General features: G+C 40.3%; 1 protein-coding gene across 2 annotated transcripts in view; it reads right to left on the bottom strand.

Annotated features, from left to right (window-relative positions):
- The window catches only part of CDON (cell adhesion associated, oncogene regulated), a 98,270-nt gene that overhangs the window by 18,851 nt on the left and 59,390 nt on the right, over positions 1–20,029 (bottom strand). For both annotated transcript variants that reach the window (XM_061167005.1, XM_061167013.1), the window contains 7 exons: positions 19,662–19,865; positions 17,429–17,610; positions 16,457–16,562; positions 11,878–12,000; positions 7,233–7,454; positions 4,961–5,211; positions 1,539–1,618 (listed from right to left, as the gene is read on the bottom strand). In XM_061167005.1, the coding sequence (XP_061022988.1) occupies positions 1,539–1,618; positions 4,961–5,211; positions 7,233–7,454; positions 11,878–12,000; positions 16,457–16,562; positions 17,429–17,610; positions 19,662–19,865 (1,168 nt within the window). The remainder of the gene's footprint in view (positions 1–1,538; positions 1,619–4,960; positions 5,212–7,232; positions 7,455–11,877; positions 12,001–16,456; positions 16,563–17,428; positions 17,611–19,661; positions 19,866–20,029) is intronic.

Genomic DNA, 20,029 nt, shown 5'->3' with positions numbered 1-20,029 from the left:
GCTATAATCAGAGTACATTGCGAGCAATTTTACACTATCTAGGACAATTCACCATTTTTCAGATAAGGAACAGCCTCAGAGAGATTACATTAACTTTCCCAAGAGCATAGATTTAATCAGCAGCAAAGCCTATGTTGATTTCTTCTTAGATCTGAGGTCCTCTTGCTACATCATTCTAAAGTCTGGGTTGAATCATATTTGCTGCTGGCCACAGGAGCCACAGAGGATGCGTTTTAATTAAATCCATCTGATTACTTACCGGGTGTATGAACCATCTTTACCAATTCTTTAGCATGTTCCTAACAAGTTGTGATAAAGCCTTTGGCAAACTCAGGACAAAAATGTGGCTTTACTGTTATAAGCATCTTAAAATTTAGTTAAGGGGATACAGCATTTTAAAATATAACAAGCAAATCTTGGTACACAAAACATGCAGATGGCTGTTGCTAATACAGAAACCCTAAAATGGGTTAAGCAAATGATAAAAAAAAAATCTCTAGGAAGCTTCATTGCTTTTGTTCAGCAACTCTCAAAACACAAGATGAAACAATGTAATTTTAATTCAATGACTGACTGGATCCTTCTTTAAGTTCTGGCTTTGATAGCTCCCAGATGCAGCTTTTAATTTCATAATTCATTTTTAAAATATGGGTCAAATCCCATTTCAGTAATGAAATACCCAAACTCTAGTCCAATACTCCAGGTATTTTATGTACTAACTGTAATATGATTTCTAAATTGCAGAGTTTTAGAGCTGAGAAGGACTTTTGAGACCATGTAATCAAACACCATCATTATGTAAAAGAAAGAACTGAGATTTCCAAGAGACATAACTTTAGTACAACAAAATATCTGATAATCCTTCAGGATTAATACATAAAAAAGCAGCATGAAAGCTTTCTGACTATTCTGTCAAAAATTAAATGTATATATTACTCTACACATTCCTATCTTGTTTGAAAAATTATGAGCACATAAAATTCTTAATTAAAAAAAAAACAGAAATTAAAAGAAAGCAAGCTTGTGCTACTTAATTATCTTAAGGTTTTAAGATTTTTTAAAAAAATTGAACAATCTGATAAGAAAATTTCAGTAATGTTACCATGAAAAAACATTACCATACACACAGGGTTTTCCTCCCTAACATTCAAACAGGCTGTCATCTACAATATAGAGTAGAAAATACCATACAGCATAGAAAGAAAATTCTACTGAAAACAGAATAAGTGAGAAAAGATAAAGTCTATCTAAAGAGAAAGACACTGATTTAAAGGTTTCAAAAACATCAAACCTTCTAACAGGATCTCAGTGAGAAATAAAGCCTTTAATATTGTCAATATATCGAAAGAAATCAAAGCACAAAGCTTTAAAAATTGTAAATCTGGGGCAAAAACTGAGTAACAGCCTTAAACTTAAGACTCCATACTCGGAGATTTATACATAACTTAGGTAAAACTGCAAGAACTTTCTCTGCTGAACACAGAATAACAAACGGAGTTGCACACCTATTCACAACTCGCAAATACACACCAACATACCTATTGTTGTTCCGACAATTTCGACAGTTAATGCACTCCATCGGGTCAGTCGGAGGTACCGCAGTGTACAGGCCACCACCCTTGTCAGGAAAGAAGCAGAGGGAAAAAGGAAAAAGGGAGTGCTGAAGGTGTCACAGACTAGTAATTAGATCATCTCAAATGTTAAATAAAGCCACACCAACAATAAATGGTTACGTGGTATATTTTAACCATCTCCTTGAGCCGTGTTATGTTTATCACTATTTACCTATACGCACACAGGAGTTGTGAACAATAGTAAAACTGTTCTCAACTACCATGGGTTTTCGCATGTATGTTTATACTGGAAAGAGGGAAATAAATGAAGGGAGAAGTTTAGTCATTTCCCTTCAGTGTTTCAAATCTAATGGGCCCAAAATACACTATACGTTATAACCTCCTATTCATTTTTACTTTCCTAGCAGTCATGGAAAATTTTTATGGGATGCTAGCTGGAGAAACAGGGTGGAAATCTGTTTGAATGATGTCACAAGATAAACCCATCTTCATTTTCCTGTAATTATTTCGATTAGGTTTGTTCACTTGACTCCATGAAGTCTTAAAACATGTTATATTTTTCCAGATGGAGTAGATTCTCAGCCAGCGATGACCTGGAGGGGAGTATTAATATTGTGCTGTTGCTTTTGGCGGAAACTGCCCAGCAATTAAGAAAAATGCCCAGATTAACACATACCTCACTGTAAAATGTTCACTTGACATATACAATGGCAAGAGTTCTTGAAAATGGGTTAAGACTTGAATCAGCCTTATGGTCACAAGTCAAAATTCTGCTTTCAGAAGCAAAACAGCAGAGCTGAATTTGATAAGGGTGGAGGAGGCTGTTACACTGCTCCCCAAGCCCAGAACAGGCCCTCAAGGTTAGGAAAAGTTCAGGCAATTGTTTTTCCCAGAATACTTTCCATTTCCATTCATCTCATAACAACAGCCAGAATCTAAGCAAACCAAAAGTACTGAAAATTTCTTGCAACATTCCTGATCCAACTAGCAACAGGAGCTTTTGAGAAAACATTGAAAGAATATTCCTATGCTATATTCAGTCCAGGAGGATAAACTCCAAAGCTTTAGAAAAAACTGAAGTTAGGAACCTACAGAATAGCATATTTATTGGACTCACTAAACATACTAAAGTTAATTCAATCATTTTATGATCAAAAGCATTTTTTAAATGTCCTTATTTCCACATATCCAGAAGAGTAAGAAAATGAATGAGCTAAGATCACAGGGGATAACACCTAAAACCGCATACTTACTGGGGCAGCTATTATTTAAAGAGCAACTCATTGTTCAAAAAACACAAAGTGTTGTGTTCAAACACTAAAGCAAACATCAGACTTATTTTTTTTTCTTATGGAAACAGCCTGTGCTATTCAAACGGTAATGCTCTCTCCTTCAGTTTCTTGGACAATGTTAGTAGTTTGGACTAGGAATAGTGACAAAAAAAAGTTTAGAAAGTCTGAATATAAGCCATGTTTTTCCATACAAAATAATGAAATCATCATTCACTTTTGGTAATGATGCACTAAAGCAAATTAAATATTTTTTCTACAACATATTAAAGCTAGATCACAAGAAAGCCATTAGATTTCCAGCTTTAAGATACAAATATATATTATAGTTTTGGTCTCCAAAGGTAAGATTTTAATAAATTTAATAATTTTTAATTTTACTTAAAAATATTTTTAATATTTTATTATTTTATATAAATATTTTCATATTTAAAACTATTTCAACTTAATAATAAATAATATTTAATAATTTAATAAATTAATAAAGAGTTAATAAATCTTTACTACTGTTTAAGATTTTTTTAAAAATCTCTATAAACTTCTTCATTTCTAGCACATTGTAGGCTATGGCAAATTTATCTGTAATTGAAACAATGATAAAAATGTAAATGAGTGTTTAATTTGATCAACTAAACATTTTATTTATGTGATTGAAAATAAAGTGGCTGACTATCCAAACAATGTAATCAATCAAGCTTCCTGGTGCAGAGAATCTCTTAAACCAGTACAAATCTAAAATACACTAGTCATTCTATTCCCATTTCAAAAATGAAAGTATATCAGCTGGTTGAAAGTGAAAGTGTTAGTCACTCAGTCCTGTCAGACTCTGCAACCCCATGGACTGTAGCCCATCAGGCTCCTCTATCCAAGGGATTCTCCAGGCAAGAATACTGGAGTGGGCTGCCATTCCCTTCTCCAAGGGATCTTCCCGACCCAGGGATCAAGGCTGGGTCTCTTACACTGCACTGAAATAAAGTAGTACTAAAGGTTTACCACTCGTTGTGGCAAGAGAACACTAATCTTATAAAATACAAAAGCCTTATAGGCAACCAGAAAACACACATGGGGCAAAACAAATCAAGAAAACCCCACAGGAGGTCAGAAGTGACAATCTGGGGGCACACAGCCATGCTGTGTACGGCCCACGCAAGGCTTTTTTCTCAAAGTGGAAGTAGTTGCCAAATGTAAAAAATTTAGATTTCACCTGGATTTACAGATGTGAAAACTCAGAAGACCTGGCCACACAGGGTGTGTGGACAACAGGCGCTAAACCTGGGCTGCTTATTTTTTCTTTTTTAAAAATGGTATCTATTTATTTTTTGGCTGTGCCGGGTCTTCATTGCGACAAGGGCTTTTCTCTAGTTGCAGCGAGCGAGCGGGGGCTACTCTCTAGTTGTGATATGGGGGCTTTCATTGCGGTGACGTCTCTTATTGCAGAGCATGGGCTCTAGGCCCTGTGGGCTTCAGTAGTTGCAACAGGTGGGTTCAGTAGTTGCAGCTCACAGGCTCTGGAGCACAGGCTCAATAGTTTTGGCCCAGGGGCTTAGTTGCTCTGCAGCATGTGGATCTTCCCAGCTCAAGGATCGAACCTGTGTCTCCTGCATTGGCAGGGCGATTCTTTACCACTGAGCCACCAGGGAAGCCCCCTGGGGCTGCTTCTACACGGCTCTCCCAATACCACCACTACTTCTGTCTCATCCCCAACTTGTTTCACTCAGTTTCAGCATCTGCCTGACTCCTCTAAGCATATAAGCTTTTAGACTTTGCTCTAAATAAATCAAATTTAAACTATGTGGCTTGGTCCATGGCCAATAGAATTTCCGCTTCATCTCAAGAATAACTTCCAGTCTGTTTATAATTGGCCCTGCACTTTTGGCGCTAAATAACTCTAGATATAATTCAGATTGATGAATACAACAACTGCTTGATAACAGAAAGCTTCAAAAGATGACTGGATCAAGAGGCTGCTGGTGACAGCAGCTACACCAGTGAACCTGTGAGGTTGCTTTATTGGGAAAAGCACGCGTGCTGACCATGTTCTTGCACCCTGACATCGTGGGGCACAGGGAGGCTTTTATTTATAAGTAGGTCTCTTACATTCACTAGATGACGAGGATGTTCAAAATCCACACGTGTTCTGGTTAGAGAGCTCACGTGCCCGGAGTAGAGCCCTCCGTTTAAGCTCCCACTGACTCCACTGGGGACTTTATGGTGCAGATGCGAGCAGCCATTGCTGAAGCTTCCATGAACACTTCCATTTATCCGGTTTGTGCCGGGCAGAGTGGTGTATTCCACCATCTGCCCATTGACATCTGACCCTTGGCAGAGATAGCCTGGTGGGTCGTATTCTGTTGAGAGAGAACAAAAAAAGCAAACAAACAAACAGAAAGGATAAGGGACTGAAAGAGACAATTCTTCTTGTTTGGGAAGTTTTATTAATTAAATCCCTAATAAACTACAACTGTACTAAAATACACTCTTAAAAAGTGTTCACTTACAGCTTCTTTGTGAGATTTGCTTTAATCAAGTTATTACTGTTATTTCCTTAACGGTGTGGAGGCAGCCAGGAACTATGAGTTAATTATGACTCTTTTAATGGGCACAGAAATCAGCCAGAGAGAAATTGCTCAAAAGAGAATGAATAAATTGTGCAAGTTGCAACTATCAAAGTACCGGCAACACTAAGAAAATGTGTTTCAATTCCCCGATGCTTCAAAGTGCCGAAAGAAATTGTATAAAACGCCAGCAAAAGGCTAACTTTAGGTAGAGTATTTCAAAAAGCAATAAACACCACTTAAGTAAAAGGATGGGATTGGGGAAGCATTCACTATTCATACTGGTCCTTGGTTATTACAGCCAAGTTGGAAATTGTGGGGCATGAAAGGCTAATTATTCCCTTTCCTTACATTAAAAGTATTTCCATAGCTGCCTCAAATATCTGACTTCCAGAAGCACACCTACCAGATGTATTTAGAAAACGTGAAATGTTCTTTAGAATATATATTATCTAAACTGCACAGGATTCGTTGTCAGAGTTTTGATCAGCTCTTCAAAGGTACTGGAGGAGAGTGCCAAGACCGGGGTAGCTGTCCCTCCTCCAGTGACAGGTGTGTTAGCAGCACAGGTGTGTTACTGCCCATGCTTCTCTTCTCCACTAAACGGGATGAAGAGGGCATGATACCTGCTCTGTCCACCACAGTGTGGGGCACACAGGTGAGAGCCACAATGACTATCTTGTGAATGAATGACTGAATGAATGTTTCCATCAATGAACATTACCATTTCCCATCTTTCAGCATATTTTCAAGTCACAGAGAAAAGCAACTTTAGCCAGATTAATCTTGCTCAGACAAGCAGATCAGTGCTCTTAGTGATTTAGCGCACTCTCACACAATCAAAGTCAATGACACCAGAACCATTTAGAAAAAGACCCAAAAGATGGCCAGCTCTTCTAGCCTGGCACCACCATCACCATCTCCACCAGTTCTCACCCTGCCTATCTCCTGGAAGGCAACAAGGTGATGAAAATAAATCACTTTTCCCCCCTGAGCTGTTCACTAAAAAGGGGCCATAGGCAGGAACCAGCTGAGAGCTGCTGAGCGCTAATCACTGCTGGGGTCTTTGCTTTTGTTTCATCTCTTTACTCTGGGGCCAAAGAGGAAACTGAAATACTTCCTCCTAGCAGAGACTAAAGCCTCTGATTGATCTGACTGTCCTCTTTTATAATAGCTGGGGGAAGAGGAACGGTAAGCAGGTGAGGGGATGAAAAAAGAGGAAAGAAAAGGGAAGAGGGTTCTAGGTTACACGTTTCACTGCAGCGCCATCACTGACAGCTCCAGGGCTCCTGGACCCGTCTCTGGGGGTGGGACACCACTCTGGAGCTGTTTTGGTACATGAAGTACCGAATCAGGAGCATGGCGTCTTCATCTGTGTCATCCCAGGACAGTAACTTAGAACAGTCTTCACTAGCTTCCTTTCCATCATGCCTTTTTCATTCCTTGTTGACAAGATCTGGAGCAGTATGGAGGGGTTCCTGCAGCAATTCCAAAGCTCCATGCTCCGAGTCCTCAGCCTCTTTGGTGGTCCAACACCACCAGAGTTTCCCAGCACTGAGTCAGCTATTTACTTAGAGACCTGCTTAGTTTGGCCTTTGCTGTTTATTTCTCCGGGGCAATTTAATTTGATGCTCCACTTATTTTGGCTGACAGCTAGCACCATCTTAAAGTCATCTCCACTGAATGAAGAGCATCTGATGTGTTCTATCCCACAACACTCATGCACAAATGTGTTAGAAAAAAATATTTATTCTGACAATATTTTTCTACCCATCTTTAGAAAAAAGAGCAGGAGACGCTGATGAATGACTTACTCTGTATGGTGTTCTGCTGGCGGTTCTTCCACAGGCACATGGCAATGAAAGCCATGAGAATGAGCACCATCACCCCCAGCACACAGCCGACGATCAGGTACAGCATGTCGCTGCTTCTGGTGGGGCTGGCGGCAGGGCCCACGTTCCCGCCACTCCCCGAGGAATTTGGAGGGGTGCTCAAGTCTTTGATGGGATACTCAGAAGCTCCAGGGACCCGTTTCACTAGTTGAAAAACAGAAAGGAAAATATGATGTCAGAGTGAAGACAGTCTCTATGAAACGGTTTACTCTCTGGAGGAGGTCTGGTTAGGAACGCAAGCCAGTCTGTTTACACTTGTGACTGAGATGATCTGACCACCAATGAGTCACAAAGAGGGCTCCAAAGTTTAAAAGTCTAATGTGCTAAGGTTTTAGGCCACAAATTCTAGAGAAATCATCAGGTCAGAGACACAGATGCACTTGGTCTAACCCAAACTGCTATATGATGATCTGCTCAATTGTACTGGCAGAAGACTCCCAAAGAGTTGAAATAAAAATATGGTAACCTACAGATGGGACAAAAACTCCTTTCTGTCTGACACACTTTGAGCTGAATGAGACTCACGATTACATATTTTATGCCTTTTGCCTGTAAATCATATTAAAAGACAAGACTTTGGACTACTAGAACAATTATATACAACTCCAAAGACTTCACACATAATACTAAACATTCGAAAACCAAGAACTCTTGAGGTCCATGTAAACACAGTACTTTTACCTAATTCACTGGTATTCTGGATAATGGCAAGAGCAAAAGCTAATAACAATAAACCCCACTTTCTCTGTCCCCAGATAACATGCTCTTAATGCGCTACATGTTATAGAGAAGCAGCAGACAGCATAGTGGTTGATGGCCCGGTCTCTAGAACCAGACTGTCCAGGTTTCTATTCTAATCCACCATGTACCCTTTAGCCATATGACTTGAACTTCCATGAACCAGTTTCTGCATGTGGAAAACAGACATAATAATAACAGCTCCATCATAAGGTTGTAATGAAGAGTAAATGAGGGGACTTCCCTGGTGGCCCATTGGTTAAGAATCTAATTTCCAATTAGACAACATGGGTTTGGTCTCTGGTGAGAGCTGGACCATAAAAAAGGCTGAGCGCCAAAGAACTGATGCTTTGAAATTGCAGTGCTGGAGAACTCTTGAGAGTCCCTTGGACAACAAGGAGATCAAACCAGTCAATCCTAAAGGATATCAACCCTGAATATTCACTGGAAGGACTGATGCTGAAGCTCCGATACTTCAGCCACCTGATGCAAAGAGCCAACTCATTGGAAAAGATCCTGCTGCTGGGAAAGATTGAGGGCGGGTGGAGAAGGGGGTGACAGAGGATGAGATGGTTGGATGGCATCACCGACTCAATGGATATGAATCTGAGCAAACACTGGGAGATAGCGGAGGCCTGGGAAGCCTGGCATGCTGCCGTCCGTGGGGTCACAAAGAGTTGGACACAACTCAGCAACGAAACAACTGAGAACTAAGATCCTACATGCCATGGCGCAACTAAGCCTGCAGGCCACAACTAGAGAGAGCCCTCGAGACGCAACGAGAGAAGTCCACATGCTGTAGGGTCTATGGCACAACTAGCGCGCCCACGCGCCACAACTACTGAGCCCATGTACTCCAGAGCCTGTGTACCACAACAGAAAGAGACGTCCCTGCACCACACTGGGAAGCACATGTGTCACAAGAGACGCCCTCGCGCACCACAACTAGAGAAAGACTCCCCGCCACAAGGAAGACCCAGAGCAGCCAAAACTTCTTAAAAAATTAGAATACATAAATAAAACCATAAAAGAATAAATGAATTAATCCATGTAAAAAAGCCCTCCGCTTAAGCCTGGCATGTGGTAGTGTTCAATCAATTTTGTTACTGTCATTAGTTATTATTCTACATTTCTTGTTATGGTTCCTAACTACTTACAGGAGCAGAGTGATCTTTTAAAAAAAAACAACCTACTTCAACTAATATTATATTGGGGTTCCATTTTCTAGCAACTTCAACTCTATAGGACAGGGCTGGAAATCAGTCAAGGAGAGGCTGCCTTTCAAAGGAAAGAGCTCTGCATCATTGAAAGCTAGAAGAATACCTGGCAAAGACTCTAAAGGAAATTTCTACTTTGGGTGGTGTGTTGGATTATACAATTCTAAGGTCCCTGCCAATTCCTAAGACAACAAACAAGTTTCTGAGGCAAAATGGATGTTACAGATTGTACATGAAAGACCACAATTACTCATAGGGAAGTCCTTCAGGTTTATTCACTCTTCATTTACCCTGAACTTATTCATAATTCCACCAAGCTTGATGAACAGTTGCCAACCTCTCGCTGAACTTAAAAACTTTTGCACTGGGTGAGACGGTCCCATGGATGTGAATAAGAAGAGAGAGCCAGGAGCATGACATGAGCAAGGTAAGCGCCAAAACAAAAAGAGAAAGCAGAGAACTAAACAAAAATCATGCTGGTCCACAATCTTTAACAGTGAGGGGAAGTGGCTGGCCTCCAACACTGTGTCATTCCCGAGAAAACTGTACTGAATTATTAAGATAAGATAAACGCTGTTCACAATAAGAACCCTGAGTCATTTCTTTAAAAAGGTGAACTCATGCATTCAACGTTCTACTTAAACAGGCTGGGGATTGTGTAATACATTTTAGAAAGTCATTCAGCGTGAACAGTTAAAATTTTATTTTTTTAGATTTTTCGGGGTTTTTTATGTGAACCATTTTTTAAAGTCCTTATTGAATTTATTACAATATTGCTTCTGTTTTATATTGCTTCAGTTTTTTTGGCCACGAGGCATGTGGGATGTTAGCTCCCTGACCAGGGATCAAACCTGTACCCCCTGCACTGTAAGGCAGTCTTAAACTCTGGACCACCAGGGAAGTTCCAATTAACATTTTAAAGACGGGTTTTGTTTTTCTCTGATTTGAAAACCTATAGCTGGAACCTTTGATTCCCCAGCAAAGTCAATTAACAATGCATACTATAAGACTATTAAAAACAATACAGTTACTACATTGTTGTCTGTGTTTTATGTTCTGCCTGGCTAGATTCTTAAATGTCTTTGTTAGGGGAAGCACACTGATTGAAACCGCTCACCCTGGCCAGGCACCATAGTAACCATTTGCATGAGTTGTTTTATGGCAGGAGATCCTGATAAGGAATACGGAACTAATAGGCCACCACCAGCCGGAAGAGTTGGGGAAAGATCGGAAGAGTGCGGGAAAGATCGAGAGGAGACACTACCTGTCCGTCCACTTCCCAGAATCCCTCCTGCTAGCATCCATCTTGGCTGAGCGATGCGTGCGCCACCAGGAAAGACTCTGAATTAGAATGATTGGCCAAAGACCACCCGGAAACTAATCCCATCACCATAAAACCCAAGACTGCGAGCCACGCGGCAGAGCAGTTCTCCTGGGTTCCCTTACCTACTGCTCTCCACCCGGGTGCCCTTTCCCAATAAAATCTCTTGCTTTGTCAGCATGTGTCTCCTCGGACAATTCATTTCCGAGTGTTAGACAAGAGCCCAGTTTCGGGCCCTGGAAGGGGTCCCCCTTCCTGCAACATCTTGGGAGCAGAGACAAGAAATTTCATTTTTATGTAATTCTGTTCTGAGTTTCACAGCATCTGGAGGCAAGTAAGAAATGTTCATTAATACTTACAGTGTCCAGTACAAAAAGGTACTCAAATATATGCTAAGCAAATGAAATTCAAGGTTAGTCTACAGGTCTGTGTGTATAAACGTTTAAATGTGAATTTAACATGTGGGTTTTGAAGCAGAAAGACACATGATTCAAAATTAAATGATGAAGCTGAGTCTTGGCATATGAATTCAACCTTTCTGAGCCTCAGTTTCCACTTTGGGTGCTTCTGTTACTCAAGTGTGGTATCTTCTGTTTTCAAGAATTGTAGTATGTTACAGCTAATCTATGTCTTGAAGTTGAAATCTTACTTTAGAATTATCGACTAATTCTGAACTTAACTACTACACTTAACTGAGCAAGTAGGTAGTACACATATTTGTCATTCAAAAACCACTTTAAACATAGGTAGCGACCTCTCTTTAACTTTTTTGGGAAAGCATTCTAATTCTCTCAGCAATCTCAGAAATTAGTCAGCAAATATTTCTATTCCTTCACGGAGGACCAAAAAAATAAAAAGGGAAGTGACCTACCCAGAGGCATGCAGAAACTTACAATGAATACTTATCTAAACTACTTTTAAGGCAAGTTTTCTAGCCCAGGGGTCCTCAACCTCCAGGATCTAATGCCTGATGATCTGAGGTGGAGCTGATGTAATAATAATAGAAATAAAGTGCACAATAGATGTAATGCACTTCAATCATTCCAAACCACCTGCCCACCTCCCTGGTCCGTGGGAAACTGTCTTCCATAAAACCAGCGCCTGGTGCCAATGAAGTTGGGGACCGCTGCTCTAGCTGACATAAGGCTAGACTGTTGAGACAGTCTAAATGGATGTACCCAGAAAACAGTCCAAAGTATCTTTGGAAACACGTCGACAGTCAGAAGGAATCCAGAGTTCAGAATCCTAGCTCTGTCCAGGGAAAAACCACTAATTCTCACCCCTCCCCTACCTTTCGTTTCACAGATCATCACGTTACTGAACTCGCTCTCTCCTCCTTCATTGAAGCATTGCATTTTAATATCATAGGAGGTTTCTGGTTGCAGGTGGCCGATCATGTGCCACTGCTTTGAACCTAGAAAGGAAAAATAGAAGATAAGCTTTAAGTACCCCACAACCTAAACAACAGAGTCAATAAAATTATTTAGTAATTTCAAAATGAAGTTGGAGCAGGAGCTATCACCATACAGTCAGTTTAAGCAATAAAAATGTCCTTATACTTTTAGCAGTACACGACAGATGAATAGCATTTCTATTGCATGGTATGAAAAGAAATGGTAAAGAGAAGAGAGAAACTGAATTAAAGCTAAACCTGTCTGTGGGGATTCAGACTTCGTTTCATTACAAGTAATTAGTACTAAGTCTTCCATAAAATACATATTCATTTTATGCATAAGTTAAAAGAAAACCCTAAAGTCCTTTGATCCCATACTTCAGTGAGCAAGTCAACCCACTCTGTTCATCCACCAGAAAGCAATGCCATGTACAAAGTCAGAAAACAATGTCTTTCCCAGAACAAGTGACCATTACAAGACAGACCTCAGCAAAACTCTCAGTTCCACTCTAATGAGACACAGTGTGTGCATGTGTGTTTGTCTGTGTGTACTCAGTCGTGTCTGACTTTTTGCAACCCCATGGACTGTAGCCTGCCAGGCTCCTGGGTCCATGGAATTCTCCTAGCAAGAATACTAGAATGGGTTGTCATTTCTTTCTTCAGGGGATCTTTCTGACCCAGGCATGGAACCTGTGTCTCTGTGTCTCCTGCATTGCAGGCAGATTCTTTACCCCTGAGCCATCAGGGAAGTCCTCCAACATATAAATGAATGCTCAAAAAGCAAAGTCTACTATGGGAAGCTCTTGGCTACTGCTCCCATCATTTCTTTCCTTTCGAATCCGGGTCTCCAAACCACACAAGCAAAGAATGAGGCTGTGATCTGTGGCACACAGCCAGCATTTCATTTAGAAACACTTCTAAACTGAGCAACTTCATTATAAATCACTCTCTGTTTTTACTTCCGTGGACCTGTGACAAACTTTAATAAACAGGGACACGTCTGCCAGACTCAATGAACTCTTCAAGCACCTTTAATCCTTCTTAGAAAATACCTCTTCAAACTGTTTTCACTGTTTCTTAGAAACTCAACTATACCACCAACTGATTTAAGAGTCAATTAAAGGGAGAGAAGAAAAAAAATAAATGAAACAAAACTATGCACACAAGTCAAATCGACTTGGCTGACAGAACCAATGGCTCTGGGATTCTTCCTGATTCAACACAGACAAAAACATCCCAACCCGGAAGCATACCCCTTTCCAGGCCACCAACACAAAGCCCCTCATTCATATTTTACAAGTCCCATATTTTATAAGGAAGAGAATCTGCTTATTTTAGGATCGAAGGACTATGAAAAACTCACAAGTGGGGAATTCTAGGCCCCATTTATAAGTGTAAAGAGGATCCTAAAAGAAACTTGACTCAAAATCTACTTGAGATAGGAACAGATCCATTTTTAAATTCCAAAAACTTTGCTAAAAGACTTCTACTTTTTTCTCTATCTTTAGGTCTTTCCTGGCCCAGCCCCCCACTCACTTATCAACATTCACTTGAATAATTATGACACTAGATTTGAAGTTTCCCTTTCATAGCACTAGTAAAAATGGCATTAAACTAAGCTTCTGATAAGTCACTAGTAAGAGAAAATGAACTAATACATATCTTATTAGAATAATATCCCATCGTTATTGGAATTATTCTGATTATAGGAAATATCACCAGAAAGGTTTTACAGGTCATTGACAAATAAGACACCTAAGTGTATTATTAGCTTTATAATCAACCAACCAGCATGCTGTTTGCTCAGCAGGCAGTTTTTTTCACCAAGAATGTTTTAGAAAAAGTAAAAAAATGAAAGCACAGGCTTAAAGATCAGGATGACGTACTCTGATTTACTTGGAACTCAATTTAATTTACAAGATTAAAATAATCATCACAAAAACACTGGTATGTTCAAAACATTTATAGCTTATCTAAACGTGGAACTTAATTCAAAAGGAAGGGTACCAGTATAACTGCTCTTCTCTTACTGTATTCTTTAACAACGTAATTGCATTTCAAAGCTTAAACCATTTTGAGTTGATAGACATAAGTAATCTAAAACTTTAAAGAAAACTTTATATATAAAGGATAAATACTTCTGTTTCTCGGCTCTGGAGAGCAAGCCAATAGTTTCCAACTGCCACAAAAAGAATTTCAAGTGCATAAACCTGAAAATAAGGAATAAGCAAATTACACACCACAGTGAAGCCCACTTAAACAGCTAACTGCTCTATTACGTTCATAAACAAGTTCTCTGTGAACCACAAGGCAAAGCTCGCATGTACAGATGCTGGTAATAGAAACAAAAGCTCCTTTAGAGGAATTTCCCAGCTCCACACTCCACAGGCGCACTCAAGTCTGTAAACGTTCAAAGATTTAGCTAGAGAGTACAGAAAGTGTTTCTCGGCGCATTTCTAGAGTTGAACCGGGAAGCGGAGGGGAGAGAGTGATATTGACGGAGACAGAGAGGGATGTTTGTTTCATTTATATTTGCCTTGTTTAGAATGACCTTCTAATAAAAGTGTAACCTCTCTCAAAAGATTTTAAAACTAAAAACCGGACAGCTCCACCTGCCTAACCCAGACACAACTAAAATGAAGACTGAGCCAGGACTACAGTGTAGATCGGTCACTAACAATCCTGTTTCCTTTCATGAACATGCATATGAAAAAGGATCCATCACTGTAGAGATGAATGTTCACACACACAGCACAGTCGGGGGACCAGCACCCAGGTGAAGCAAGTGTTCCTGGCCCCCCTCACGCTCCCTCCAGCCACTGCTCCCTCCAGGAAGCTACCATCCTGACTTCACTGAATCTTTTTTGCCACTAACAATGATTTTTCCACACTCCCCCAAATCTTTATGAAGAAGGCGGGTTTGGGGAACTCATTTCTTTCCTATTTTTCCGGATTAAGAAAAGAGAAACAATCACTCTTGCATTCAAAAAATATTTAGGGAGCACCTACTCTGTACCAGGTACTAAAATTTAGTTAACAAATTTTTCATCACATCACAAAAGTAATTCCACTGGATAAACAACAAAAAGTAAACCACAATATTTAAAGAAACATGATGGCACCTATTAAAATAATTTATTATAAGATTACTTATAACAAAAAACTATTTGATGTTGATAAGTCAGAGGAAAGTCACCTTGGCTTGGGAAAATTTTTTGAGACGGTTCATTAGGAGATTAATACTTCAAAAAAAAAGAATCTTAGAGTGAAAAAAGACCTAGGAAGAAGTCTTCCTCCTAAAGCAAGACTCTGTTCCAAGATACCACTGAGAAACAGGTACCCAGCTTCTACTGAACACCTCCCAAATTAGGGAGTTTATTATTTTGTGCGGGAACCCATGTTAGAAATATGGCATGAAAGGGTTCGTCCTCACACGATTTCCTTCTAGCTGCCCTCCCCCAACAGACTGAGTACCTCCTTCCACATCCTAGTACTTAAATACTTGAAGACAGGACTTTCCCGGTGGTATAATGGTTAGGAATCTGCCTGCCGATGCAGTAGACACGGGATTGATCCCTCACCCGAGAAGATGCCACACGCTGTGAAGCAACTAAGCACAGGTACCACAACTACTAAGCTCACAAGCACCTGGAGCCCGTGCTCTGCGAGGGGAGAAGCCACCACGAGAAGCCCGCACCGCGCGACTAAAGAGTAGCCCCAGCTCCCTGCAACTGGAGAAAGCCCCAGCACAGCAACGAAGACCCAGAGGAGCCAAAGTAATAAATTAAAAAAAAAAACAACACAACTTGAAGACAGCTGTTCTGCTGCTGGCTACAATAGATGTCTTTTTCCCAACCTGATCACCCTAGACACGCCACTGTTCTTTTCTGGACTCTGAGCATTCACCCATTCATTCACTCAATAAATATCAAACAACTCAACAGTGTAGGGCTTGGGATACAGCCGTGAGAAAGAAGGTCCTCTGCCATGAGGAGATTAACATTTAGTGGGAGAAGCAAATGTTAAGCAAATAATTTCATATACACACACATATGCAAAACCGAACTAGGATTCATACGTGCAAAATCTCTTCAGTCGTGCCTGACTCTTTGTGATCCTATGGACTGTAGCCTGCCAGGCTCCTCTGTCCATAGGATTTTCCAGGCAAGAATACTGGAGTGGGCTGCCATGCCTTCTTCCAGGGGATCCTCCTGACCCGGGGATCAAACATGAGTCTCCTGCAGCTCCTGCACTGCAGGCAGATTCTTTACAGACTGAGCCACCAACCCCTCACTCTTCAAGGGTCCACTGTATTAAACTGGACAAATTAACTCTCTTTGGAAAAAATTCAAAGTAATAGTATATATGTCAGTTCATTTTTTATTCTATTTTACCCTGGGATGTTTTTCATAATATTCATAAACCCTCTCCTTCCAAAACTCCCTTATTAAGACTCTAGCTTGTCCACAGCACTTACCTTCTACAATATCCCTCTTGTAATCACTGTCATTATCACTATCTGTTGGCCGGTAATAGATATAAAATCCTTGGATGGGAGTGTTATTGTTACTCGATGGAATGTACTAGAAAAGAGAAGCAAAGACTTGTCAAAGACAAAAATAATGTAACTTTTACATCCATTAAGATTTATTTATCTGTGTGGCAATATTTTTTGAGCTTCATTTTATAGACATCCTTGATAGCCATTTAAAATTTAATTTAAAGGTATTCAAAGGTATTGAGAGCATTTTAGCTTACTGCAGGGCTAAACAAAAATAAAGCAATATGTCTCACTTGGCTCAAAGACAAAAAAGTACATTGGGCTCAAAAGCAATAAAACACGAAATGGTGATTATGTTAATACTTGGATGAGAGCTGAAGAGACAATCATTTTATTAAAGCTCTGCCCCTGAGCCTGGATGGGAGGGGAATCTGGGGGAAGAAGGGATATATGTGTATGTATGGCTGAGTCCCTCTGCTGTGCATCTGAAACCATCACACTGTTGATCAGCTAGGAGTGTGTGTGTGCTAAGTCGCCTCAGTTCAGTTGTGTCTGACCCTGTTCAACCCCATGGACTGTAACCCACCAGGCTCCTCTGGCCATGGGATTCTCCAGGCAAGAATACTGGAGTGGGTTGCCATGCCCTCCTCCAGGGGATTTTCCCAACCCAGGGATTGAACTCATATCTCTTATGTCTCCTGCTTTGGCAGGCGGGCTCTTTGCCACTGGAGCGCCACCTTGGGAAGCCCCAATCAGTTAATACTCCATCATAAAATAAAAAGTAAAAAAAAAAAACCCAAACCTGCCCCTCTTATACACAAATTTGTGCCCCTCAATTTCCTCTTACTTAAAAGTTCAAAAATTTCCCATTCATAGTGTCATGTCCCGATATTAAATTAACATGGCCACATCAGAAACTTTTGTCATTAGAGAAGATGTTTTACTTACCGTCCACTTTAGCATGATCTGAGTATCACTGACAGCTTCTGTGTATGCGATGTGAGGTCCAGTTATTGGACGGTTAGAAAAGCGATTGGGGAACCCAGCCACCTGATATGGACGAGAAGCTGAACTCCGAAAACTCTCACCATAATGGTTGATAGCAATGACCCTAAATTTGTATGTTGAACCTTTTGAGGGAGGGGAACATAAACAGAATTTGAGGGACAATATTCAAAATACAACAATCGTACTAAGCATCTCTCTGCAATAACAACGACATGCTCTAAAGCCTAGATGGTGAATAGATTTCAACCCACTTGCCAACTCCACTGGTACTGCATGCAATCATTGTGTGTGTTCAAGATTCCAATACCTTACTGGGGGTCCCTGGGAGAGACAGATGCTGTTCCTCATGGAAGGAAGCAAGGAGAGAAGAGGAAAGAGCACATTTCTCTTTCAACATCCTGTTCTAAAGTCATAACCATCAAATACAGGACTAGCTGGTGGTGACGGTGGTGGTGTTTAGTCACTAAGTCGTGTCCCAGTCTTTGCAGCCCCATGGACTATAGCCTGCCAGGCTTCTCTGTCCATGGGATTTCCCAGGCAAGAATACTGGAATGGGTTGCTGAAACTATTGGGTTGGCAAGAATATTTGTTTGCGTTTTTCCGTAAGAACATAGGAAAAATCCAAACGAACTTTACGGCCAACCCAATAGGTTTTTTTCACTTTGAAAGAAACAATTGAAGCGAAGTTTAACACAGGGAATACAGCTATGAAGAGGCACTGTGTGGCTGATCACAGATGTCACTCTGCTCCCTCTAATAAGAGGATAAAAAAGAGCAGATTTAAGCTACAACAGAAGGTATTTGTTTGGCTTAGATATTAAGAACTTAAAAAAACACTCTACGCATTGTGAGTTTCTGAAAATCTGAATCTAAAGAATAAATTAGACCCCTAAAGCAAGTTTCACAAAAGCTCAAAAATAACCACTGATCCTCTGTAAACAGTCCTTTCTATCTATAAAATGTTACTTAGCTTTGCTCATATTTAAAACAGCCACCTTCTCCCAACTGTACCTACATATTCCTGAGCTCCTCCTGTTACCTGTCAGACAAACACGGGTTTTTGCTGCTAAAGTACATTTAAAAGTCCATCAACAAAAACAGTCATGAAACCCAAACAAACAGAAGTAAGAAAAGTTGATTTGTGATTAGTGCTTTTCTCTTTTATGGTTTGTTTCATATATTAGGGGGTCTGGATAGGCTTCCCTGGTGGCTCAGATGGGAAAGAATCTGCCTGCAATGCAGGAGACCTGGGTTTGATTCCTGGGTTGGGAAGATCCCCTGGAGGAGGGCATGGCAACCCACTCCAGTATTCTAGCCTGGAGAATCCCCATGAACAAAGCAGCCTGGTGGGCTACAGTCCATGGGGTCACAAAGAGTCGGACATGACTAAGCAACTAAGACAGAGTGTGTCTGGAGAAGCTCCCCTGCTGCTAAAACAAAACTTAACAGAACAAAGAGGTGTTGAATGTTGTCTCATATCCATAAAACAAAGCAGTGGGTTAAACCACACTAAGATGCATCATCAGATCAATGGTAGTCAAATAACAAGCAATTTTCCTCTTAAAACATTCATTCATAGCAGAATACATACACATACACACACACACAAAGATGTCACCACAACCCTACTTCCATTCATTTGCAGTTAGAAATAATCTAAAGCCCAGAAAGAAAGACTAGGTTAAGTCAATCATGATATACTTACATGATAGATACCCAGTTATTAGAAACTGAGTTCTGAAGAATTGTTAATTATGATATAACATGGGAAAAGGGGGTCACAAGACAATATTTATGGCATGATCCCAACTTGTATTAGAAAGGAAAAAAGACTAGAAAGAAATACAACATAATATAAACAATGGTTATCTCTAGATGGGTGGGTTTGGGGTAAGTATTCTCTTTTTATACTTTGCTTTCAAATTTTTATACAATAAGCTCACATTACTTTAACAATTAGAAGAATATAAGATTATTAAAATATGCATTTAGGGATTTCCCTGGTGGTCCAGTGGTTAAGACTTCCCAATGCAGGGGACACAGATTGGATCCCTGGTCAGGAAATTAATATCCTACATGCAGCAGGCATGGTAAAAAAAAAAAAAAAAAAAAGACAAATATGCATCTAAAGTCAGCATTGATGTTCTAAAACAAAATGTCTGAATATAACTACCTGGCTCTAAACTACGAACTTCCACAGAAAGCTTAGAAGGAGGGATGTCTTCAGCTGCCACCAGCCAATCACTAGTCCTCATCCGTTTATATTCGACCTTGAAGGCAGTGATTGGAGAGCCCCCATTAGCCCGAGGAATCCATGTGACATAGACAGACGTCTCTGACGCAGTGGAGATAGTAGGCCGGTCAGGTGCCTCTGGGACTGAAAATGGAAACATTCATTTTGATAATCCTCAGCATCAGAGACAAGAATTACTCAAATGAACTAAAAGGGGTAAATCCCAAATATCACTTTATTAAAGGCTCTTCACCAGAGTTGAAATACTTGCCAGAGTTAATAACATTATGACTATCTTTCTGTCCTCT

This window comes from Dama dama, chromosome 2 (genome assembly GCF_033118175.1).
Source record: "Dama dama isolate Ldn47 chromosome 2, ASM3311817v1, whole genome shotgun sequence".
NCBI classification, from domain to species: Eukaryota; Metazoa; Chordata; class Mammalia; order Artiodactyla; family Cervidae; genus Dama; species Dama dama.
The sequence above is the reverse complement of the archived record's forward strand: the minus strand, read 5'-3'. Positions and strand labels throughout refer to the sequence as shown.